The sequence below is a fragment of the Numida meleagris genome, chromosome 3 (assembly GCF_002078875.1).
Source record: "Numida meleagris isolate 19003 breed g44 Domestic line chromosome 3, NumMel1.0, whole genome shotgun sequence".
Lineage (NCBI taxonomy): Eukaryota > Metazoa > Chordata > Aves > Galliformes > Numididae > Numida > Numida meleagris.
Window position 1 is genome coordinate 31,666,090 of NC_034411.1, and position 26,138 is coordinate 31,692,227.

General features: G+C 36.4%; 1 protein-coding gene across 3 annotated transcripts in view; it reads right to left on the minus strand.

Moving 5' to 3' along the window:
• Nucleotides 1-26,138, minus strand: part of BIRC6 (baculoviral IAP repeat containing 6) — a 175,647-nt gene that overhangs the window by 129,413 nt on the left and 20,096 nt on the right. For all 3 annotated transcript variants that reach the window (XM_021392468.1, XM_021392466.1, XM_021392467.1), the window contains exons 5-17: nt 24,704-24,815; nt 23,344-23,426; nt 21,953-22,175; nt 21,698-21,858; nt 20,129-20,187; nt 18,049-19,437; nt 11,482-11,631; nt 10,184-10,409; nt 5,345-5,505; nt 4,507-4,638; nt 2,595-2,726; nt 2,144-2,322; nt 1,360-1,490 (exon numbers count right to left, since the gene is read on the minus strand). In XM_021392468.1, coding sequence (XP_021248143.1) covers nt 1,360-1,490; nt 2,144-2,322; nt 2,595-2,726; nt 4,507-4,638; nt 5,345-5,505; nt 10,184-10,409; nt 11,482-11,631; nt 18,049-19,437; nt 20,129-20,187; nt 21,698-21,858; nt 21,953-22,175; nt 23,344-23,426; nt 24,704-24,815 — 3,138 coding nt within the window. The remainder of the gene's footprint in view (nt 1-1,359; nt 1,491-2,143; nt 2,323-2,594; nt 2,727-4,506; nt 4,639-5,344; nt 5,506-10,183; nt 10,410-11,481; nt 11,632-18,048; nt 19,438-20,128; nt 20,188-21,697; nt 21,859-21,952; nt 22,176-23,343; nt 23,427-24,703; nt 24,816-26,138) is intronic.

Here is a 26,138-nt window from a genome sequence, read left to right on the forward strand (position 1 = left end):
TTTAGATTTCCTCGTATGAACACTGATGAAGACAATTCATTCTTTGTTCTGAATGCTCTGTCTATATCTGATCATCGACTGGCCCTACAGACCAAGTGACAAGATTTCTCCTTCTGATTCTTAAAGAAAAATTACAACTACTGCTTCATTTTGCTTCTCATTCTTCAAATACTTTTTGTTCTTATTTTTTTTTTTTAAACATAAACACATACGCTGCCCGAGTCCTTCTGTTCTTTCCTTTGGGATGGGACATCCACATTTTGAACAATACCTTCTTATTTCAAATAATATATCTTTTTGTTTAGGACAGAAGGGAAAGGAACAGTTACAATCTTCCCTCATAAGCAGTGTGTACTGGCCTCATGATTTCACTGTCACGTTCTTCAGCAGTTTTTACTGCTGAAGGAACTTAAGTTTTCTCAGGTGCCCCTTAGATCTTCTTTTCAACAAGTCTCAGTGAAGGCTGTACCCTTTCTTTACAACAAGCACCACCGTGGAAGACTTTTTAAACTTCCACTGCTCCTCCAAGGATGTTCTTGCAAATACATATTCAAGTGTACTGCAGCTGCTGTTATCAAATGACTAAGTTTTGAAACAGAACCTCCGTCCCACTGAGGACCAACATAAGGGTTGCATCTTTTCTTACATTTTCATTAACCATCTTCCCTAATAAGCACTCATCAACTGTGTCCAAAAATATTGTCTGTATTACGTCCTAGTAAGACACTTCCCGAAACCACATAGAGTAACTGAAGTCATTATTTCCTGCCCTTACAGCCTCTTTGATTACATTACAGCCTATTAGAGTCAGTGCCACCATCGTGGTGAGTAGCTCACCATTCAGTGAGCTACTGAATGTAACTGGCAATACAGATTTAATGCTTTATTATTTATATAGCAATTACATTCGTAGAACCAATCCACGGAGACTTTACCTCATATTTGAGTAATAATTTGATAATAGAATTGGATCCCGAACTTTTTGACAAATAATATATTTTGTGCTAAAAGAAACAAGAAAACATGTAGAAATAAAAAGGAAAAAATACTTCTTTAGAAGTCTGACAACTATTTATCTAAATAAACAAGAAAATTGGTATTATTTACCTTTCTCTTTACAAGTAAGGCAAATCATCACCCAGAACATAGCTACACGCATTAAGGACTATATATTGTTTTCTACCACAACTTGCACAGCACAATGCCTTCAAAATACATGACTTACTGGACTTCTCGCATAGAACACGCATTTATGAAGTGACAACTTCAAACAGTGATTTGTACTGTGATATTTTGAGGACTAAGTATTTCAAGAGGACACTAACTGAAACTAGTTTTTCTTATAAACCATCTACTGACCTTTCCTTGGAAATTGAAGTTTTTTTAAATCTTCGAATTGTTACTGAGACTTCTTGAAGTAAATCACAACCTCTAAGATTATCCGATTTTCTTGAAGAATTACTGGCTTCAATTTTGCTAGATGGTTTCTCCTGATGTTTGGAGAGGAGGAGAGGGGAATTAAAAATTTCAGAAATTGCACTGTTTTTGATTGTTGCATCTGTATACTCTGTTCAGAACACAGTGCACACAGCTCAGCAAAATCTCTCACTATGAGCACTGAAATATTTACTGCTTGTTAGCAACAGCACGAGTAGAAGCCAAGATTTTTTAAGCTAAAAATAGTACTTTAAAGTATTGTACTAAAGTGGACTATGCAGAACATCAAATTGTATGCAGAACATCGAATGTAGCATTGTTTGTAGTTTATCATGTTCTAACCATTCTAATAATTTCTAACAAGAGGTACATCACATCATCCAATCTTCCAGCTGTAACAATCAAGAGTAAAAGACACACACATACAAATCCTCATAAAAGGACAAGGTTGATCAGCTACTAAAAATCACTCACAAAACCAGAAGTTTAAAAAAAAAAGCTCATAATAGGAACTAAACTTCCACAGAAAAAACAGCTTCCAAGTAACAACTCTGATTCTTGAAAGCATTAATACAGTAAAAACTCAGAAAAAAAAAGTAATTTGTCATGGATCTTAATTCTCTTAACAGCTGTTTTGTTTTCTTGTGATCTAATCCATACCAATTCTACAACTTTAACACAGATGTCTTTCTTGGCTATTCAGTACCTTGCCTGCTGCAACTTTTGCCAATAATGAAGCAAGGGAATGGCCCTTGTTAGTCTGTGGTTTTAGAGACGGTATTCTAACAACTGGCCTAATGCCACCATTACAGATTTCTTCTGTTCCTCTGTCATTCACTGCTTTAACATGAATTAAAAATGAACGGTACTTGCCACCCGCCATGCCTGGAAGACAAAAAAAGGAAAGAGGTGGAAGAATATAGATAAGTCACTAGGGCAAGCTTTAATAGCTTTCAGAGATACAGTGTACACAAGCAGAGCTCAACTACATTAGCTGAGTATTTTATCATCAGTTTGAAATAGCACAATAGTGAGTTACTATATATAACAAAATTTGTCAATGTGAAGATAAACGCAAACCAAAGACTGACTACACAAGTACAAGACGCAATTCGGACATGCATATGTTGTGTGAATAGCACAGTAAACTGTTTTACCTTTAACAAGCTTTGGACTTGTTAATGTCAACATTCCAGCGTGTCCTGACAGATCAAGTCCAGTAGCCAACCATACTGGACCACAGAGTATATCTTCCTTATGTTCCTCCAAAAATGGACACAACCTAAGACCTTAAAAAAACATGAATAATATGGATCTGAACTACAAATCTTTAAGTCACAAAATACGATCATTTGCATGGGTTAAAAATACACTATGTCCAACAGATATAAACTAAACGCATACAAACTGGACATTGAAATGTCCAGCTGATGTCCAAATGATAACTACTTTAGGTTCACTTTTAGTCATTCTCCAATGAAAACAAAAGAGGTAACAGACACTTCTCAAATCATTTTCAGTTATATTATATGAATAATACAACTGTGGAGAAGGACTTGAGAGTACTGGTAGGTGAGAAGCTCAACATGAGCCAGCAATGTGCCCTTGCAGCCCACAAAGCCAACCATACCCTGGGCTGCATCTAAAGAAGCATGGCCAGCAGGTTAAAGGAGGTGATTCTCTCTCTCTGCTCTTGTGAGACCTCACCTGGAGTACTGTACTCAGCTCTGGAGCCTAAACACAGAAAACAAATGGATCTGTTAAAGTGGTTCCAGAGGAGGGCCACAGAGATAATCAGAGGGGGCTGGAGCTCCTTCTCTTTGAGAAAAGGCTGAGAAAGTTGTGATTATGTAGCCTATAGATTTGAAGGTTCTGGGGAGACCTTATAGCTACCTTCCAGTATTTAAAGGGGTCTTCCAAGAGGAATTGATTTTATCAGAAAGTGTAGAGACAGGACAAGAGGTAACGGTCTGAACCCCCCATCCCTGGAGGTGTTCATGGCCAGGTTTGACGGGGCTTCCGGCAATCTGGTAGCCACCCTGTCCACAGCAGGGGGTGGGAACTGGATGGTCTTTCAGATTCCTTCCAACCTAAACTGTTCTGTGATTTTATGACAATATGTACATTGACTGTCTCAGAGCCACAAAATACACAACAAATAAAATGATGAACCAATACATTCTGAGCCACAACACCCACTGGGTTTCATAAAAAAAAAAAAGGAATTTGACTACATTTTTATCCCATAGCATACTGAAATGATCATCTACTCATCCTTCTGACAGTTCATCAGCATGAAACATCTTTTCTTTCCAACACTTCTTCACTTTTTCTTTTAAATCTCCTTTGATTTCCCCTCCCCCACCCCGTGCAACACCTTTCTTGGAATCACGCCCTAGATAAGGCTGATCACATAAAAGTTAAGGAAACGGATCAAGAAAAAGAATCTACATTCTCGGCCTGAATCACTCCAACTATTAATTTTTCCTGTTAGGAGTTAGTAGCTCTCCTCAGTCAGATCCAATTTGATTGCCTTCCAGAGTCTCTCTAGCACATTCTGTGGAAAAGCACCGGCTAACAAAAATTATTAAAAAATTACATGATTATAAAAATAGGCAGATCAAATCTGATAATGGCAGAAAGGTAACGTGACAGGTTATGAACTCTTTACAAACTGTTTATTATTTTCCCTAGTTTGCAGTAGCAATCTCTTAAAAAAGCCAAGAACACAAAATAATTGTTTTAGAATTAAGTAAGGAAACCAAGTAAAATATTTCTGGAATAGAGTAATAGTTTAAGTTAGAACGGTACTTAAATTCAAATAAGTTCTAATCTGTTTTCAAACACGAAAAGCCTCCAGTGCAATTAGTTTATCCATTTATTTTGACTTTCAGCTCTTACAGTAAAACAGAACAATGAGAAATGCATCACTGAGAAGGGCTAAGAAATGAGACTGTTTCGAATGGCTAAGTAATATTTACGGAGAAATTCCAGTATATAATCAAAAGAGAAGTTTAAAAAAGCAAGCTTGTATTTTAAACAAACTATAACAAGATAAATAAATCTTACATTGTGGTTCCTCTACGTCCATATACTGCATTTCTTCACTGAATTCAACCAGTCCTGGCTTTCCATTTCTCTCTGTTTCAACATTATGAGCTGGAGATAGAGGAAATGTGATCTGTCTATCTACTGCTGCTTCTGGAGAATAAAAAAATAGTGTAATTTATAAGCATTGTTTCAGGATAAAAAAATAGTAGTAGTAGTTTTCATTGAAAATTTATCAGCTTTTAAATTTTTCATATTAAGATTGCAACTGCAGCAAGTGCTATAAAATATTTCTTTGAATGACCATCCAAGTATCTCCTCCTAGCAATCAACTGAAGATTACTCCTCAGTAATTAGATTCCAGTACTGAAATTTTAATGAGCTCAAATGAAAATAACTATTTTTCACACTGAACATCAAGATACTATTTTGATAACATTTAAATACAGTTCTTTTTCCAATTGAATGGTTCTCACAAATCATAAATGAGAAGACATGTAGGTTGCTTCAACTGTTGATCTCTAGGATGAACAACAATTGACAGCAATTTTTTTTTTTAATGACTACAGGATTCAAGCAACACAGAATAAGAATTTGATTCAACCTTTTTGAACCGTGCACTTTTTATTTAAACAAAATTCAGGATTTTGAAAATGCTTATTAAGTTTGATTTCCCAATTCACCTCCTAATGCATTAAGTGAAAAAAGTGAACATGATCCTGAGAAACAGAATAAAAATGAAATAAGTAGAAAATGAAAATGTTTACATAATTTCAACCAAGCCTTCTAACATACCTCAGAGAGAACACTGATTTTGAGGAAAAATAATACTGTAAAAGATATGCAAGTCCTTTCTTACCATTGACTTTTCCTAAGCCTGGGGCTTTATTTTTCAGTAAAGTCACTTGAATCTGGGGAATGTTTGTGATGTTTGAGTTCAAAACAAACTTGAAGTCCACATGTCCAACCATACAAGCTTTTGGAAGAACCAGTTCAAAGACATGTTCATCCCAGCTGTTGCTGTAAGGAAAAAAGGAAAACAAAGATGCATTAAGATTCAGATCAAGCAGACAGCATTATCAAATGCATTTTCCATCTATGCACGTGTTCCTTAAAAACAGAAAAAAAATACTTCATGGTAGTTGACACACATTCTTTTCTGAAGTAGAATTATTTCAATCTGCAATTGCCCACATTCATTTCATGTGGAACAATTTGGACTGGATGATCTTGTAGGTCTTTTCCTTTTTTCTATGATTTAAAAGCCAATTGTTTGGGGGGGGGGGGAAGGGAAGGGACGACGACAGCGGAACAAGTCAATGATTTAATAAAAAGAGCAGTGAAGATTCCACAGTATCTTCAATACAGTGCTGCTTCCATACTACTATTAATATCAGTTTCATTTCTAGAAAAAAAACCAAAACCATGTGAAAAAAGGATCCTCCAGTTGCTGAACTATATGAAAGCATGTTAGTAACTGCCTTGCCTTCTGCATTGCTAACTGTTAAACAGTGTCACTTTTCAGTACTAGAACAGCCACATCCAGGAGGTTCAAAATACTAGTTTCAATACATATATATGTATTTTATTTATATATTTATTTTTATATATTTTTTGCACTGAGCAAAATGGGTGCAGCTTTCTTTTAATGAGTCATATTTTCCTTGAAATTGTAAACTTCAGAAGTTCACAATCGAACCTCAGAGTTCAGTTCCACAGCTTGATACAAGTTTGCAATAAATAGTTCAAATTGAAGGCAAGAGCAGTTCAAATAAAACTAATTGTGAATAAACTGTCACATTTGTATATATTTAACTGCTCTTTCAGATCAATTTATCAGTAAACAACTTTTAAAAACACAGCAACTTTGATAGCTTGCAATTATCTAATCTCATAACTGATAACACTAAGAAACTGCATATGCTACATAAAATACTGTTGAAATGTTTTTCTAACATCTAAATCACAAAAAGATATTTAAGTTACATCAAATAACATGCTATGCACCAAGTACTGTTCTGAAGACTTATAAATAGATTAAGGATATGTACACTTTATATTCAATTCTTTGCAGTATTAGTATCTCTGAAGGACACTTGCGCCCCTCAAGCAAGTACGTACTTCTGAAGTAATTTCTACATGAAGGTTATTTGGATTACAACTGTACTACAATTTCAATACTTTCTTTTTTATCAATCAAAAAATAGGACAATAAAACATAGTTTGGAAAAATATCTGAATATAAGAGGTGCTTCCTTTCAACGTGAAACATGAAGTGTTCCTAAAATGAATCTACACATTAAGTTAAATCATCAGAAGACACTAATGACCAAATTCTAAGGCAATAGGTAGATAAAATAATCCAGTTTTTTTCTGCTGCAATAAACAAGATTAGTCCTTCAAACTCATTTTGCATATTGAGGAAGTTTAGAATAAACCACAGAATTTGAGAATGGTTTCATTCTCCCTTCAATGACTATTTAAGAAATTAACCATCTGCCTTTTAAGGCATTTGTTTCCACCTCAGCAGTCTCAGATGCACTTGAGGCCTCTGATGAAAGAGAGAGAATTCAGGAGCTTTGCTGTAATGGCAGCAATTAGCAGCCTGTCCAGGAAAAGCAGGGCTGGCAAACTAGCAAGCAGGCATAATGGCAGCACTATTCATGCTGCAGTAGAAAACTTCTAGACCAAGGGGAAACTAGAAGTCAAGAAGCTTAAGCAGTATTTGCAATTCAGACACGGCACAGTACAAACCACACCATTATACACCTCTAGTTACTTGCCGCTGATCTCACAGAAAACCAGTAACAGAATTTGGAAGTTCTCTCCAGCTTTCAAAAACAAGCAGTGTTGAAAAGTATTTATTTTGGGAGGTGGTGAAAGACGGACAGAAGAAAGCTTGTGGTTTTGATTTAAGAAGCATCAGAGAAGATTTTTCAGCTAACAAGGACAAATAGATAAATGAAATAACGAAAATGTATTCTACAACTCCTGGGAAAAGATTTAGCAAATATAATACTAAAACCTTCTCAGAATCATTCGAGCCTTTCCTGGGTCTTGTAGGATACTTAGCCCTATACAAAACAGAAGGTGTGGAGGTGCCTTTTTTGTTTGTTTTTGGTATGTTTGGATATTCCTGAAGGCACTGTGCAAAACAAGAAGTGAATGAGACATTCAAAGGAGCAAACCTTCAGAAACACTAAATAATCAGTTCATCCAGTTTCAGCTGAAGTAATAAATCAGCTGCTCTGCAGTGGTCTGCTGTAGACTGTATGCTGGAAGATGCACACTGTCGTACCAAGTCAGAACTGTGAATGGTTTACTCTATAATATTTTTTTGAGAGAAATCAGTAGTAGATGCTTCAAAGGAAGTTTTAAGTATCTCTTTGCAGGTATACATGGTACAATGGCCCTACAAGAAGGTCCCATATTCATCTCCAGTACTGAAGAAGTCTTCTTACCTGTGGCAATGAACAATCTAGTTATGGTATGACTGAAAAAAAAAACCTCCCCTTGAATCAGTTTTTGAACTCTCTGAAGTCCTTGTAATTTTATAGTATCTTTTAAAAGAAGAATACATAAGAAAGACTATGTTCTAAACGCAAGTTCGCCACCATTCTCACAGCTACAAAATACTTTCCAACATCTCAGTGTTACATTTTTCACTACAACTGAACTTTGAGCTGCATTTGAGCAACCGTTTCCAGAGATGAAACGCAGGGAAGCACACGAATAGCTAACTCTTCCTTTTTTCCCTTATTTTCAAATTATGTCTGTGTAAGATGAATACATACAGTATCTCCCAGGCAAGTTTGAGAAAAAGCTTAGATGTCACTGTACTAGCACAATACATAAGGAATTCACGTACTTTTCAAAAAGGATTCACTCAGTTCAACATCTAAGTTCTATTTTTCACTGATGATGTTTATATGATAATTCACTGCTAAACCAGACTCAGCTATTTTGATTTTCTTTCTTATACAGCATTTTAAAAATAACTGAAAGAGTTTAAAGAGTAACATAGCGTGCTTCCCGGAAATTACACCTACAGAATTATTTCCTTCTAGCTATTTATTAAACATATGAATTACGGTATCAAAGTGCATTACTCATCCATCTAACCCTGTAATCTCCCTTTTTGATAAGAATTGGCATAAGACACAAGGAAGAAATAAAAGAAACTTCATTTTATGGACCAACAAAATAATCCAGAAATGAACAAGTTTCTCCCAGAAAGCTTTTAATTAAGAACCTCACCCTTGATCTTAAAAATCTATATTTTATTCTACAAATAAATGAACTGTAATTTGTTGTCTAAATATGTCATTAACATCTATTAAAGGTATACATTACTGAACTAAAGCTTTCACCTTTACTTCTTTATATTCCTATTTTACTTCGCAGCATATATAAACCTTTTCCTGTAATTAAATAAATGTTAATAAGCTAATGTTCCAATTAACAGCCATTAACCTCAATGTGTTGTTTTTCATAACTGTTTGGTAGCTTTTTATTTTTTCAGCTGTTGCTGAACACACTAGATAATCAACAGGTATAACTAGAACTTATTTTCTAGGAAACCTCCCTTTCACTTGGCATAAACGGAATATGTCACTTATGCAAAGCAAAATCACAAGATAAAGACAGCTTTCAAAACCTTTTTTAACCATAGCTCATGAATATTTAAATTAAAGCAAGGCCAGCTCACGCTAGGTGTCAGCCCTGGAATGCCTGCAACCCTTACTTTCCAGGCCCGTTTTCCCATCTCAAACGTGTCATGAACACATGCCACCTTTTATTTACTTGTACATCTTTTTTTCCCTCCGCATATAATCTCTAGTACCCCTAGTGTCCTTTGGCTTCTTTGTTTTCACTCTATTGGTGTTTAGATACTGCAGTAACATCAAAAACTTACACATCAGTGGGATGGATGTGTAACAGCTGGACCCAAAAGACCCTGCAGTACCTTATTCTACACTTTCATTAAAAAAAAACATAACCACCACACTACACAACTTACAGCTATACTTTGTCTTCAAGAATTTTTAAGAAATAAATACCATGCAAAGGCACTTCATCTAGGTTTTATGCAGATCTTCAAGGAGACTGCCACACTACTCTTTCAGTCTTCAGAATTCCCAAAGAATTCCAAGTTCACAAGCCAAGTGTAAAAAAAATAGAAAATCAAGTTTACACAGATACTGTGCCAGCACACTTCCTATCAAAGAAAATTTTGCCTAAGTTTCAGCACAATAAGGGCTCTCTGTTGGCTCAAATGTTTCACATATAAACCAATTCTATTTGACATGAACATACATAAATTCATGTTCCATTTTCACATTTTAATAAAAACCTAGAACACAGTTTGGATTAGGACAAGCAATTACATTTATACCGGCACCAATTGCTTGCATCATCTGAAAAAAATTGCTTATAAGATTCTTTTTTAATAGAAAATAAGAATATCTAATTCTGGCAAATATAAGTCTAATAAAATAATAATGGAACAAAAAATACATGAATAAACTACAGCAACTATGGCATGAAGAGCTGTCTTGCAAACCACAAAATAAGGATGGGTCTCTTTCAAAGCACATACTCTAAAACTTGCACATTGTTTAAAAACATTGAAGTCACTCAAAACTTGTGATGACAGCAGCTACACGCACAATTCTTTTTGTACCATTGTTCTACTTACCTGTCTGTCTGTAACTTCCAAGTTCGAGTGTGCTGAGCTGCATCTCCATGGTGCTGCTGGTGCAAATGCTGCGGATGCCTCCTTTGCTGCTGCTCTTGCTGGACTTCTACCCAACAGGGAGGGACAGTGGCTGAAAATCGTGGTGTCAAGGTCTCGAAACGGGTCAGTTCTACCAGAGATGTCAGTGTTTCAAGGGAAAATGGCTGGTCCACCAAAAGATCAACTCCTGATTAATTATAGAACATAAATATTTACTATATAGATAATCTTTTTCTCCTCAAAACGTCCTATAAACACTTTGACATAAAATCAAACTGCTAAAGTTAACTACGTGTGACATGAAAATAAGTTCAAAAAAAGGCTATGAGCACGCTCAGATTCAACTAGAGCCATCACAACGAAGTAGCTAGCCAGTTACACTTCAATTGTGTAAAGCTGATTAAAACACTTTATACCCTTATGGACTCAGACTAAAGAAAATGCAAGTTTTATATTCCGTGACAACAGGCACATGGCATCACTATGAAATTTTTAACATTTTATCACAGTTGTTTAAAACATTACTTTGGCACGTCCTTATCAATGCAGAATTGTTTTATGGTGGTTTATTAGAACGTTTTTGATACTCTCAGCTTAGCTTAGAAGAGGGATAAATGAAAAACAAGCATGCTGTATACAATGAATTTAAAAGACATTGGGCCTAGACAAATATCTTGTCTTCATACCCAAGTCCTGTCCTGAAGAAACAGGTTTACAGGACATTCATCAAAAAAGTACTTAAAAATAAAACATCTCAGAGAGACAAATAACTAAACAAACAAAGAAGCTCCAAAAACAGGCTTCTTCACACACAGAGATTGAAAACTTCAGGGAAAGTAAGGTATGCATCATGTCAATTTTCATTTTTTTTTTTTTAGCATTTTCTCTTACAAGTAAAAAAAAATAGAAAAGTTATAGTTGTAAAGGAAAAAACACCAACAAAACAAATACCACACCCTCAGCACTAAGTCTGTACCAAGACAGCATATTGCAAAGAAAGTCTGAGGGAAATCAGGTTACCAACAACACCATATCCTCCAGCTCGAGAGAAAACATATGCAATTATTTCAGAAAAGTGATAAAGCTCAAGATGACAGACCCAGAGTCAGGCAGAAAGCTCACTCTTATTGCAACAACTATTACTTCTGCTTTTTAATCTGTGAGGCAGGAAAATGCTGAAGAGATTAAAAATGGCTCAAATTTTAACAATACAAACACCATAACATATAGCAAGATACATTTAAACACGCACAATTTACCTGTAATGCCTGGACTAGAAGGGTTAGATAATGGCTTGATGCCTTCTGATGACTGCTCTACACTTTTGGAGAGGGATCCATCTACAAGTATATCAGTTTCATCTATGTCGTCGCACGTTCCTCCAATCTGAAGGAAATGAAGTTCTCCACCTAAAATCATCACAGTCAATGAAAGAAGTTTAGACAGGCATACAGTTACTCTAAACTCATAAGATGGCATTCTTGTTAAAGGGCTACACAGTTATTACTGTAACTATTGGATCTGGTATTTTTTAATCTGTGAAAATTCATTTTGCTTTACTACTACAAAATTTTTCTGAGGGAAAACAAAAGAACTACAAAAATATTAACTCCACTTGTGAATACCGTAAAAGGTAAGAAAATATTAGGGGAGAGAAGAACAAAAGGTAATTAGCCAAACAAGCCCCAACAGACACCTCACATCATAACTATTGTTACACTTTCTGTAACTCAAATTATGCTTTAAACAGAAAATATTCCATCACATCAACTCACAGCATACCACCTTGTTAGTACATGTTGCATTAATTTCCCTTCAACGTTCAGTATCTGAGAAATGAAAAAATTATTTTCCTACTGAACTCCTCTAACTAAAGAGCTCTCTGCATTGTACTATTAGAATAACGACACTGATTAGGTCAACAGTCAAAACAGCAATTCCAAATTTTTCAACAGACAAAATGTTTTGGTAGAGTCTTGAAATCGTTTGAGGGAGTTGCCTTGAATGAATTCACCATCAAGTGATACACACAGACAAATTCTGTCATTTATCAAGAAATCAACAAGAAGAAATGTTCAATTTTACACAACATTGAGGAAAGGGCGTTAACAGTTACAGTAGTTAGAAAAATCCTAATAAGTAGGACATAAATAGAAAGAAAAGTCCTGGCAGGCCTTCTACGTTTTTTTTTTTTTTCCCGAAAATTGACTGCAGAATTCTGTTCAGCTCTTGACTTGTTATAAAAAAAAAAAAAAAAACCCTAGTAAGAAAATTATCCAGATAAACAAACCAACTTGAGATAATATAGGTAATGAAATCCAAAATAAAAGCATAATCGGAGGTATGTGGTTTGCACTGAGGGAACGTGCGGAAGTGAAACACACAGATGGAAAGGCACAGAGAGACGGTGCAGGGTTTACTGGATCTCAGTAAGAGAAGACCAAAAAACGGCTTAATAAAATTACTGTTTTAACAAGACAGAATAGAAAGAGGAATCTAATAGGTTGAATGACCAAAAAGAAGGAATCTTTCAACACACTGAAAATCAGTGCAGAATGTCAAGGGAAAATCGATCCTGAGTCCAAGAGATGCTGCACAAACAGAGTTTCCTGGTGTTTGAAGAGACGTAAGATCCGCTATTTTTCCTTTTATATCTTTAGAACAATTTTTACTGGGCTTTTCCTATTGAGATCCAGTAAGAAGCCTGTACTGCCTTTCTCTCAGCACCCCTGACACCCAGTCCGGTGCAGAAGAGTACATTAGCAACAGATGCCAAGAGTCAACAACAAAATAACAGTTCTAGTAAATAACACTTAAAAGAGAGTTTCTTCGAGATTAAATAGCTCACCAATTAGCAATCTTCTTAAACAACAAGGATTAGGAACATACTAGTTAATGCAGACCATGACAGCTTAATTTGTCAGTATATCAAATCTCACTTTGTTTCCCATTGTGTTTACTGCTCAAAGATCAATTATCAGAAGGATCTCAGTGATCATAACCTGAGAATCTCCTGCCCTGGAAATAAGTAAGTACCTTCTAGTGCAATGGAAGTTAACAGATTGGCTGGACCATCTGCCATTTTATGTCTCAGAGCAGGAGAAAGGTTGAAGAACTTAGGAAGGCTGTAGGTTTTTCTAAGGGAGTTGTACCAAGGTCCTGTTATTCTGCAGTTGGTTGGGTTTGTTCCGCTTTGTTTTAAACAAAGAAATAATTTTGGATTTGATCATTTGATTTTCAAATGAAGCTTCTGTCACTATAGCAGAATACTACTAATTAACAGCAAGCAAAAACCTGCCTTATACTTTTATCTGCGTAGAAGTAAAAGCCATATTTTCTGCATTCCTAAAAGACTCCAGCACTCTTCCAAGAAAAAATTCTGTGCTGAGATATCTTACTTCCTCATATTTGTTTTAAAAAAGCTCCTGTAAAGAAGTTTATCATGAACATCAGTAACACAGTATTAACCCATAAAATAATTAGTGCTTATGCAAGCTTTCCAAAACCCTGCAGATGGCTTCACTTCTATATCACAGAAGAAGCAATTGTTCTCATTCAAAGATGACCTTCTGATGATGAGTGCTTACTTACTGTAGAGTTACCATAGTCCCTACAGTCAAGTGCCAGGAACAAGCCTGAGCAAATTTCTTCTTCTTTTTTTTTCTTTGTTCTTACTGGCTCACTGCATGTACTACTAGGCTAAAACAGTGACTCACCTGGTATTTTCTAGTTCTAGTAGTGAGCATGATATGTAGCAATTTACCTCAAGATGCTGCTTTTATCACTTTTTGGCAGAGATGATAAATGGTTCTGTTGCACTAGCAAGAAGATACGAAAGCTTACATTGACTTACTCAGTAAGCACAAAGGAGAATAACTGGAAAATAGTATCATTATACTTCCAGAATGTAAAAGGTAAATATTCAAAATACTGGTTATTTAATTCTGAATTACATTTTAAATCTGTATTTTGCTTGGACTCGGGAACCTGGTGGGTTATACAAACAGAATGTAAGAACCATAAACCCATTCAAATAAAACCCAAGCTTCCTCCAAGCAAAACAGTGATCAGTTCCAGGAAAGTAGCATTGGCACAAGATAGAGAACATGCCAGAGACAAGGCCTCTGCAGTCAAAGCCAATCTGGTGAAGTGTTCAATACCCTGAATGTATCTTGCATTCTGGCAGGAATTCAGAATAGTGACACAATTGTTGATAGCTACCACAACAAGAGCACAGAATCAAACAATACTCAAATAGATAAAGGAATTAAGAAAACTAAGCCAAACCACAGGAAACTAGCCGCTAAACAACTTCCAGTCCTCCTCATCTCTTCACTGGGCAGCATAGAAAGGGTTAGCTTTAAACGTACTAGGTTCAGAACCCTTCAAAAATGCACTCAGGAAAGCTTACCAAAAGCCTCACTCCAGAAGAATTTTCTCTATTCTTGGAAATCTAAGCTGTTAAATTCCATCCTGATTTATGAAAAAAAATAGAATGTAATTAAATAGGGACAAGTGAAAGTTACTACGGCTAGCAAGAAATAATTAAATGCACTATTACGGGATGAAGAAAAATCAGCTAGCCAGCAGTTCTGCCAAAGAGAGTCTTGTGAGTCATAAGATAAATCTAACTCAGTTTCCTGCCTAGAAGTGCAAACATCTTAGTACGTGTATGCACACATCGTATGTACAGAGTGCAGTTACTAAGGAAGTATATTCTATTCAGAGACATCTGTAGGATTACTGTGTCTGCTTTTTGGGTCAAGAAATGTGGACTGATTTGAGAAGGTCTTTGGAATTTTTTTTTTCCCCCTTTCAAAGCCCTACAGGAACATTTAAAGGATTGGAGGTATTTGGTTTGAAAACAAATCATTGGAGGAGGACAATATCTGCCTTCCTCCCCCCTCCCTTTTTTTTTTTTGTAGTGACCTTTGCCATGTCCATAAGGGGCACAACAACAGATTCCAATCAGCAAAGATTATGCAGGTGAAACTTGAAAGAAAAAGTCACCATCAATGATAGGGTGTATTAGAAGAAATTTTGTGAACAGGCTAATACGTCTCCCATGTTGAAGAACTCTAAAAACAGTATTTCAGAAGAAGATCCGCCAAAGCATAGTTGATCCTGACTTGAAGATGATCTCTTAGGATCATTTACAACACTAATTCTGCTGCAGCAAACAATTCAGCCCCTCCTCGTCCCCATTTAGAACCCAGTGACTATGAAGGCAGAACACTGAAAACAAAAATAGAAAAAAAGCTATGGAGAGTGATTAATACTCTACATCTAACTCAAGAGCAAGAACTGTGTTCTAATTGAGAGGCACAAGATTTGGTGGCATTCATTCCCAAATGTGTGAAAGCGTCATCCAGTTCTGCCAGGCTTGCAATAAGAAATACTAGTACAGGCAACTCACTTTTGACAAGACCAAATGTCAGTCAAAAAAAAAAAAATCACTAGTTCCTTGACCACAAAACCACCTGTTACAATGTAACACTGCAGGCAAAAGCTTGGCAAGATTACCTACCTGAGAAACCTAAATACAAAAGTGCTTATAAATGAATGTATAACAGATTTGCAAGATTGATTACATACAATGTTTGTGGTCTTCTTTCATAGCTTCTAACTCTGAATGATTTAGAAAAAGACAATATCCAACTGAACTGGCGTGACACTAACCAGAGTCTACCTTGGCCAAGGGAAGAAAAGAAAGTAAAATACTAAGAGATCAAAGTCTACACTTTTTGTTGACAGAACTGGAACCAAGAACACACTTCCTCCCAGATGTCAACTACAGGTAATCCTTGACAAAACAGACAGAAGCATTTTAGGCTGACACCTAGATGCAACGCTTTTAAGTGTGATAAGAATAATTATTCCCAACTACAGAGAGGGATGATGCAGATCTAAAACATATTTATGTACAAACACTTAAAGCCTGTAATGCTCATTCACACAGAGGAAATGTTTCTCTTTACTCATGTCTTAAAGGTGCCTACAGAGAAAATTGTACGATATATTAAAGACAACACTATGTCAACAAGGACCAACAACAGAAAGAGTTGCCTATTCTACATCCAGAACTTTGAGAACTCAAAGTATGTCTTTGCCTACTCCCACCATCTCAGCAACTAGTACATTGCTCAGCCTCTATTCTTGAAGAGTTCATAGAATCAGAGAGTATCATGATCTGGAAGGGACCCACAAGGATCATCAAATCCAACGCCTGGCTCCACACAGGATCACCCAAAATTCAAACTATACGTCTGCCCTGGGGAGCCAGTGCCAGTGCCTGGCCACCTTCTGATGAAGAGTCTTTTCCTAACCCCCAACTTGACCTTCCCCACACCCCCAATGCAGCTCCATGCCGTTCCCTTGGGCCCTGTTGCCATCCCCAGAGAGCAGAGCTCAGCGCTGCCCCTCTGCTCCCTGTGAGGAGCTGCAGCCACCATGGGGCCTCCCCTCAGCTCCTCTGCTCTGGGCTGAGCAAACCAGGGGCCTCAGCTGCTCCTCCCATCTTGCTCTCCAGACTCTTCACCATCTTCATAGTCCTTTCTAATAGTTTTGTCTTTCTGATATTGTGGTACCTAAAATAGTTTTCCAACGGCATTCAAGGATTTTCAGTGCATAGTGGCTCCAAATATTTTATTGAACATTTTCACTTATGTCACTGCACCGCAAGCTACACATAGGACTAATGTTCAATAAATCAGTGAATTGCTCCACTCTCCTTGCAACACAAATCCTCGTTACACACTCAGACAGGAGGCATCACCCCACACACGGTGGTTAAGATCGAAGAGTGAAGACTGCAAAGAGATTTTGGAAGAAGCCTAAGACAACAACAATTAAGAAATAAATAATTAAGAAAAACAACTTTTCAGTCACCTGGCAGATAAGCAAGAAATTTAACCTTCTTCCATCAGAAAGATTAAGGATGGCTATCACTGAACACAACAAAAGTTAAGGGAATTCTATTCAAACGTATAGCAAGTAATACAACAAAAAGGTTGTATCCATAGTAAAGCTTTTTCATTTGCTCTTTCTTTTAGTATTTCTGAATTTTATGCAGTACAGTTATGTAATAAACATTTAAGATAAATTCATCCCTTAAAAAGCTTCACATTTCAGCATAAAACACCAGGACTCCAAAGCTTCAGTGTATCTGGTATAAAATCCTGAAACTTGAGACTTCTAAATCCTAAATATTTATAATGGCTTTGGACCTAATTTCTCAAAAGTGAGAAAATCAATAGCATTAAAAGGGTCTGAACTGTTAAAAATGAATAGAAAGATGCTGTTTTTCTTAAAAAACATTTAACAATCTTGGATGGATGGTCTAGCTCTCACAGTCAAGACAGAATAATCCCAATCACAAAAAGGCTGAAGCAGAACCAGCAGTCCTACAAGAAATTAAACAATCTTAACTGATCAGCAGCGAAGGTATAAAAGCATCACCTTCTCTGCTGTCTTGAGTATCTCCAATTACAGACAGAAGACATTATTCTGAAACAGAGAAATCTACTACAGAAATAATTACATAAAATAGTTAACTCTTATTTGTTTTGGATTTAAGCAAATCTGTGACACTACAAGTTCACCGATATACAGGACATACCGAAGAGTAATTCTCATTTTAGAGATTAAAATACACTTTTAAGAGAAGGAATCAACTGGAACCCACGCTCTCTAGAACAGACGTAAACTGTGCATAAATTAAAAGGTATTTGCCAATTACTATTATGAGATTTATATTCTAACATCCTATAGTACAATACAACTACAGTCAAATAAACATTACGAAAACATCTTTAAAGAAGTCTTACCTTTGGTGCATGCACATAATCTGTCTGTGCCCGAACAGTATATCACCGAGACAAACATATCTGGTTCCTCAGTGCCCTCTTTTTTAGGTGGCTCCACTTTGGCCAGAATTTCAAAGTTCGAAAGATCTAGTATTTTTACAGATCCTCCCTGAGTAGTTATTACCAGGTGCCCAAGAGTAGAGATCTCAGATCTTCTCTCTCTGCCACTGCCATTTTTAGAAGTTAATTGCATTTCCTCTACAGGTTCTTCACAGTCATCCTCTCGATTATCCAATATATCAGGTGGGAGTAAAATCATTGAGGTAATTGTGTCTTGGGGGTCTTTGATATGCTGGATTTTTACCGGTTCCTCCTCTAAAGTAACTATTCTAGTGGCATAATTCATTTTATAAAGCACTAGGTATCCACCACTAACGCTTCTCTGTTCAGGCTGAATTATTAAAGGAGTTGTTACATCTGCTGGGGGCTCATGTTGGATTACATCGATACTTGTGCCATTCACTACAGCAAGACTTGATTCTATTTCACCCTTCCTTCTATTACATAGTGCTGAGTTTAATTTATTTAAATTATTCAAGGCCTCTACTTGATTTATTGCACTCAGAGATTCGACAGGACAAGTCCGAAGTCCTACTAATAAATGAACTCCATCTGCACAAGGAGTGATTGAATCTACACACAGGTTCTCCTCCTCTGCAAACTTTGGCAGACGCAGGCACTGAACCAAAGTCCCAGGCTTGGGAACCATAGAGCTCCACTTGTCCGAGTCCGGAGAAGTTAGGTTGGCTGCAGCATCTGCAAACTGCTGAATGTAAGTCACAGGGGGATCCTGTAACAGCAACTGTTCTTGACTGTCCAGCTCCATTTCAATGATCTGCGGAACTGTGAAACCATCTTCATGTATACTTTTACTTATAAAGTTCACCTGTGAAAAAAGTTTTCCTCTTTCATCAGACTCCTTAATGCTGTATAGCAGCAATACGGGTAAAGTCCTCCTTACCAGAGGGGAATTCAGTTCTGAAATAGTGCAGGATTCATTGTCAGTTGATCCCTGTTCTGAGACACTCTCACCTCGAGTCCTGCTTAAGCCATCCAGTGACCGCTGAGAGTTACTGCTAACAGGAGAGGTAGCAGGCGATTTGTATGTTAATAGACCTCCAGCTAACAAACAAGGAAAGGGAATGTTGTGTTGTTCTACATGTTTCTCCTTCATCTTTTCACTCTTACAGTTGGCCAAACAGGGGTTTGCTCCAAGTTCTTCTAGATCCTTAACCGTGTCTTCCAGAACATTTGCAACAATTTCCCACTGAAGTTTCTCAGGTTGCTGAAGAATGCTGAGAGCTGTTATATCAAGGTTGACTTCCATTGTTTCTTTTTGCGATGTATGCCCTTTAAAACAGAAATTGTTCATATATGTTCAAAAAAAGGAATTGTATTACATACATTACACACTCTCACAATTATGAGGAAGTTACTGGTCTATAGTTTCAGTATGTTACAATGTTCTGTTTGTTCAAGACTGAAGCCTAGACACATTCCTTCAACGTAGGCCTTGTGTGTATGCACATGTTCTATTTTTGCTCCCCAGTTGCTCTCGATTCAGAAGAGCAAACTGATTATGAAAAGCAAGCACGTAAATGTTCCCTCTCATAAAAATTTCTGATTAGATCTCTGAGAAAATAACACAGAAACACTATGCATAGCACTGTTCTGCTTACATCTGAAAGCTTTGTTCAGAATGAGAAAAATGCCAATTTTTATCAAAGACCATATACACAGGGAAATTAGATAAAGGAACTCTCTCTAGCAATCCCCTGAATTTAAAGGGCTTTCCACAGCTGTCATTTGTTCTTTTTCTCAATAAGTTCTTTTAACAGTTTTTCTTTTCTCCTTTATCTACCCTCTCCACCACATGAATCATTTAACTATTGGCACTGCTTTCCAGGTGAATTTTTTTTTTTCTTTTTTCCTCCTAATACCATGAATACAATCTCCTCTGCTTTGGACAGGGTTTAAGAGCCTTAGAATAACAGTTCCCCTTCTTGATCTCTACATATTACACGGATCAAATATAACCTACCTGTTACAGATTCTGATCTGGAATGCTCTTCACTGTCTGAATCATCCAGTAGGTCATCACTGAAAAAAAGATAAATGTATAAATGTCACCATGTACACTGCTCACATTCCTATTCTTCAATAAATTAAATGAAGAGTTTTTAAAAAAATCAAAACTTTACTGTTACCCTGTATTTTTTAGTCACCGTTCTGTGTCTGTTGATGAATTAGTAACAGACACTATCATATTGATTTTGTCAACAGACACTGAGCCAGTAGAGCTCACTGTGCTTTTCATTTGCCTCATTCTGCTATTGTATTCCCAACAATTCAGACATAAATTGAATGCAAATGAAAACCAGGTCTTAGAAATCTTTAGGGGAAAAAAAAACTCCCTAAAAACTGTTAACACCTTCTTTAAAGTTCTTCAAGATGGTCTCTGAAAGGTAAAGCTGCCAGACTGGTTTTCAATTCTACTAACACAGTTTTGCAGGTAACATAGAAACTGTCACAGTTCAGGATAGTCCTGTTCCAGTTATGAGTAATGTCTTTCTCCCACAGCACTGCAGCTACCAGCAACATCATACATGGTTCAAAATAACTGAATAAATTCTGAATTTCTCAGAACACTCCCTTCAGGAAATAGCATACAATCTTCATGTTGCTCTTAAAAATACTACCAGATGAGTTGTGATTTCATAAAAGCAGATTCTGTTCAAGATCATACTTCAAGAGAAATAGGTTAATCAGTAGTTCTAAGAATATACAAAGCGTTTACACATTTGGCTTTTCTAATAGAAGAAACAATCTCCTATTACAGGACCTTTTTATACAGAAAGAACAGTAATGCCTTCTTACCTTCGGGTTTAATAACTCACAGTACCAAGTTAGATACTCATATTTAAACAAACTGGACGCCTTCTCCTCTGGCCCAAGATAAAAGTCTTTTCTTTCAACACAAACCTGATCAACCTTTACTTCACCAGCCAACAGCAACAATTCAATTCTTTATCATCCACCCTCCCCTTGGGTGGGAAATGGATAGTAAACATCATATACATTAAGTTGCACAGAAGACATCAGCAAACCCTCTAACTTACTTAAAAGTTAAAGTTACAAATGAAAGCAATTCCTACCACAGCCACAAGATTTATTTTATGAATGACATAAACAAAAATTAAGGAGATGCAATCAGAGAAAAAAACACCTTCTAGAAACTTGTAAATAATATTCATTTTCCAACCTGAAACACATAATCCATAATTAAAATGAAAAGGTGTTCCCAAACTTGTATTCCTAGTCCTTTTCCACCTTTGGAACACCAGCATAGAACTGCAATGGGATTTGGTATTTCTTTGTTAGTGGAGAATAAAAACTGAAACAGCAGGAGTAAAACGAAACTGGCTTTAAGAACTAAAATTTATATATATTTTTTAAGTGATGAATTGAGTAGACATAGTCATTTACAAAAAATTATCTCCGTGAAAACACTCTTACTGATCTTATGCTTCATGAACAATGAATTTAACAAAATGACATTTACCACTTTCACAATAGCATGGGTTATTTCTGATTTCATAGATTGGCATACCTGTCTCCTTCTAATTTTGGTATATCTGAGCAGCTAGATGAATCTTCTAGCCACGCTAGTGTTGGTCTCCTTGAGTCAACCCCTGAGCTCTGTTCTCCCGATAACATAAGTTGTTGCATAATAGCTGGATCATATGCATTGATCTCAAATTTTAAGTGGACCTAAGAAATAAGAAAAAGCAGAAGTGGCCTCAACTTACATCAAGATGCTTAAATCACAAGTAATTAGTTAATAAAAATTCTTTATATTGTATACCTTCATAAGTTTGGAAACATCCCATATGCAGATCTTTCCTCGCTTTGTTGCGGCAGCTAGAAAATGAGGGCAACTTCCAGATCCAAAGCAGGCTATTCTGTCAGTGCCATCTGTGCAGGGAAATTGTGCTGGACTTGTTGCCAGTGTGACTGAAAGAGGTACATTCTGAGTGTGCTCACCCTTGACAAACGGGCAGTTTGGGGAATGTCTCTCATGTTCAGACCTTATCACATTAAAAACAGACATACCAAAAAATGATTTCTGACTTCAAAAAATACACACATCATATACAAACTCAGATCATGAAGTGAAGTTGAAAGCAAACCATTTTTGAAACTGAATGCTACTGTAGTCAACTATACAAGGCAGTTCTGAAGTTACCGAAACAGTTTTCCCTACTATTTCTCTATAGCAGATTTGACTAAAGTCTTTGATCATTTAATGGATAGTCAAATTCAAATTGAGGAAGCTGTCCATGATTTAAAAAACTGTCCATTTCATTAAAAAAAAGTTCTACAGGCAGTAGCTCATTGACACATCACGAAGAAAAAAAGAGCAGTTTAGACTACCATGAGCTAGTGTTAGATTATTATAAGCAGCCTTAATAAGAAGTAGTAGTGTCCTATCTTTAGTCCTAAATCCACAAAGAAATTGAAACTGAAAACAGTCCGAGTGACACACTAACCTAAAAGCATAAAAAAACCCAGCAAGCATCCAACCTTTATATATAAAGAAGGAGAGACATGGCAAAGTGCAATTATACTACTGCAAAATGTCTGGAAACTAACAAGCAAAAGGGGATGAAGAATTGCAAAAGGTAAGGCTAAAAATGAAAGTTTCCTGCAAGTCAGAAATCCATTTTGTTCAAATAATGATTATAAATTACCAAATAGTCAAGACAAAAATTATGTTAATAACCCTTTTAAAACCAAAATATGGTCCTGCATTTCTGTCACTATGCTCAATTTTGACTGACTCAGGAAATTAGTAATGGCTCTTGCAGCTTTACATAAAAACTATAAATACTACATGGTCTCCACAGTTTAAGAACTTATGTTTGTATCACAACCACACAGAAGACTGAGTTTAGAACCCTACAAAGAAATGTTGGCCTTCGTCTTTATCACAAAATAATTTGAAAAGAAACAGCAAAACCAGATTTAAGAAATAAAGCCATCTACAATTTCTTGTTCTTATTATACAGAAATTTGACAAAGTACAAGGAATTATTCTATGATTTTTCCCATGGAATCATTCTGGAAATCCATTCTCATCAGTGACAATTCCTAAACTCACCAGAAATCTTACCGAGATGCATGGATTTTAGTTTCTGAAGATTTCTGATCTCTTCAGAACAGACCTAGATCTATTCCAAATATCATTAAACTTACCAAGGTTCATCTGTAGGCTCCCAGCATACCAAACACACACTACAGGTAAAGCACATGGCTCTGTCATCTCCTGATGAAGCAGGCTGTAAATACAAGAAAGAATAATTGAAATTCACATAGCTAAACAACGTGAAACACTAATTAGGTGATAAGTAACTCTTTCTTCTAGTGGCATAGCAAAGCACCACATCAAATATGCAAAAAGTCCCAACTCAAACTACATACTTTATGGGGGCAATATTTCATGGTAGCAAAACCAGCCATGTACACCATGTTTCTATAGAAGAGACCTAGAAATAATGCCTGTACAAGCTACTGGATAAAAGTCACACAAAAACAGAACTCAAGTGAACAGCATCACTACTCAGACTTCTATTTCTACGGAAAAAGCTTACAAAGGTAAAAAAAATCAGAATCTCAGCAGAATTTAGCTGCATGCTTGTAAAAACACAAATTAAATAAACATTTCCTATTATACTTTCAGAACGTCAAAATATAAAGCATTCTACATCATTCCTCCTCAAAGACAGTTGTTACAAGCCGAGGCAACAGAGAAAGAGTAGAATTTTCTACTCTCTTAGAACTCAGCATTTGCATGACAATATTTCCAGTCACTTGGAAATAAGTAGATATTATTTTAACATATCTATTCCCTGTACTTTTCCTCCTGAACAAGGTGTTTTCAAGAGCACTTAAGGAAAACCACTTGCACCTGACACGATGAGGTAGGCAATACTGATGTGAAATGCCTAACCATCACTATGTAAATCTATTCCACAAATAACTATTTTATAGTAAAAATGATTTCAGAGAAAGGAAAATTGAACTAGGAAAGAGTAGTGCACTAAAATGTTGAGGTTGTATCTATTCACTACTCAATAATTCAGTAATGTGATCTAGGACTGCTGTATGTTACGCTACAGTTATCTTTAAGTCACACTAGGAAAGCATAGTTAAATCTCTGATGTCAGGCTTACTGTTTCTTTTTTGTTTTTTGTTTTTTTTTTTGCTTTACTTGTACTGTATAAACTAAGGATATTTACTCAACAATCTAATGAGGAGGAAAAGAGATGCCATGTACCTGCCAAGTTACTTACTGTTATTTAACAGAGATTTATTTGATACTTATAATCATTTTATATGCTTAGTTTAGAACAATGGTTTTGGTGATCTTTACAAAAAAGAAGCCACACCAAGACACAGGAAAAAAAAAAGGAATTTAAAAAATACAAAAAGAGTTGAATGACCTTTTTTTTCATTATGCTTTCTGCATCATTACAGGGATCAAAAAAAAAAAAAAAAAGGCATTTTCCCAAACCCTCACCTAGGAAACAAATACTAAAAACAATAAACCTTTTACCTGGTGATAGAACCCAGCTTGAGCCATAGGATCTGGTTGTGCCCACCTATAACCCACATGGGGCCATGAAGTGAACGTCTCCCTTCTGTTAGCTTCACTATACATCAAAGACCTAGAAGAGCAAAAATTCTACATTATCCAAAACCGTCACCTAGAATCATTAAAAAAATCCAAAAACATACAAACCAAGAAGTAAACTCATTATGACATATTTTCAATAATTTAGTTCCTGCTTGAAATAACAGATCATAGAGTCATAGAGTTGCTCAGGTTGGAAAGGACCTTCAAGATCATCAAGTCCAACCACAACCTAACCATACTGCTCTAACAACCCACCACTAAATCATGTCCCCGAGCACCACATCCAAACGGTTTTTAAACACATTCAGGGATGGTGACTCCACCACCTCCCTGGGGAGGCTATTCCAGTGCTTAACAACCCTTTCTGTAAAGAAGTTTTTCCTGATATCCAACCTAAACCTCCCCTGGCACAGCTTGAGGCCATTTCCCCTTGTCCTGTCACCTGTCACCACAAAGAAGAGACCAGCCCCGCTCTCACTGCAATCACCTTTCAGGTATTTGAAGAGAGCAGTGAGGTCTCCCCTCAGTCTCCTCTTCCCCAGACTAAACAGATTGTTACCTATAACTTATATTTAAAATTATTGATAAAGATCACGGAAATGTTATGAAGCTCTATCACTTGGAGGCCTAAAGTGCCTCAACAAAAGAACATGAGCAGTGCACAACAACCTAGAGGCCTTAAAAGCAAAATCAACAAAGTAAGTTCCAATGTAGCCTATTTGGTCTAACTGCAGCAAAGCATCACATATCCAGAGCTCCACTGCATTTAAGGAGGATCCAGAATCTAGACTAATAGAACTGATGAAAAGGGGTTTATTTTTGTTTTAGATAATCACAACTACTGCAGAAATGTGGGGGCATTAACTGAACACATACGTGTTTAAAACTATCCCAAAGGGATATTTTAAGCTTGCCTGAATACACCATGGTAACCCCTTGAAATGTTACCATGTGCTGCAACAGTTGAAAATTATAAACTATTAAACCACAAAATCTGAAATCCTCCATAAACACAACATCTACAAGGAAAATAGGCACGTCTTTTTGCCACCTTCCTTGTTTAATTTCAGTGTGATTCCCTAGTTTGAAATAGAGCATAAAAAACAACTATCATCATTTCCTTTTCCTCAACAAACGTTCTCCACTATCATCCCATAATTCACCATCCTGCACAGAAAGGTGCGTATGGCTGGAAGAACTAACGCTGCTCAATGGAAAAGTGCCTCACATCTTGCTTCCTCCCCTCTGTGTCAAGAAGTTGTTGCGGTCTTTAGAGAGAATAGACATAGTAAAAATTTCCTACCAAGGAAGTAAACTATTCTTGCAACACCTATATAAGAGCTGTCTTAACTAG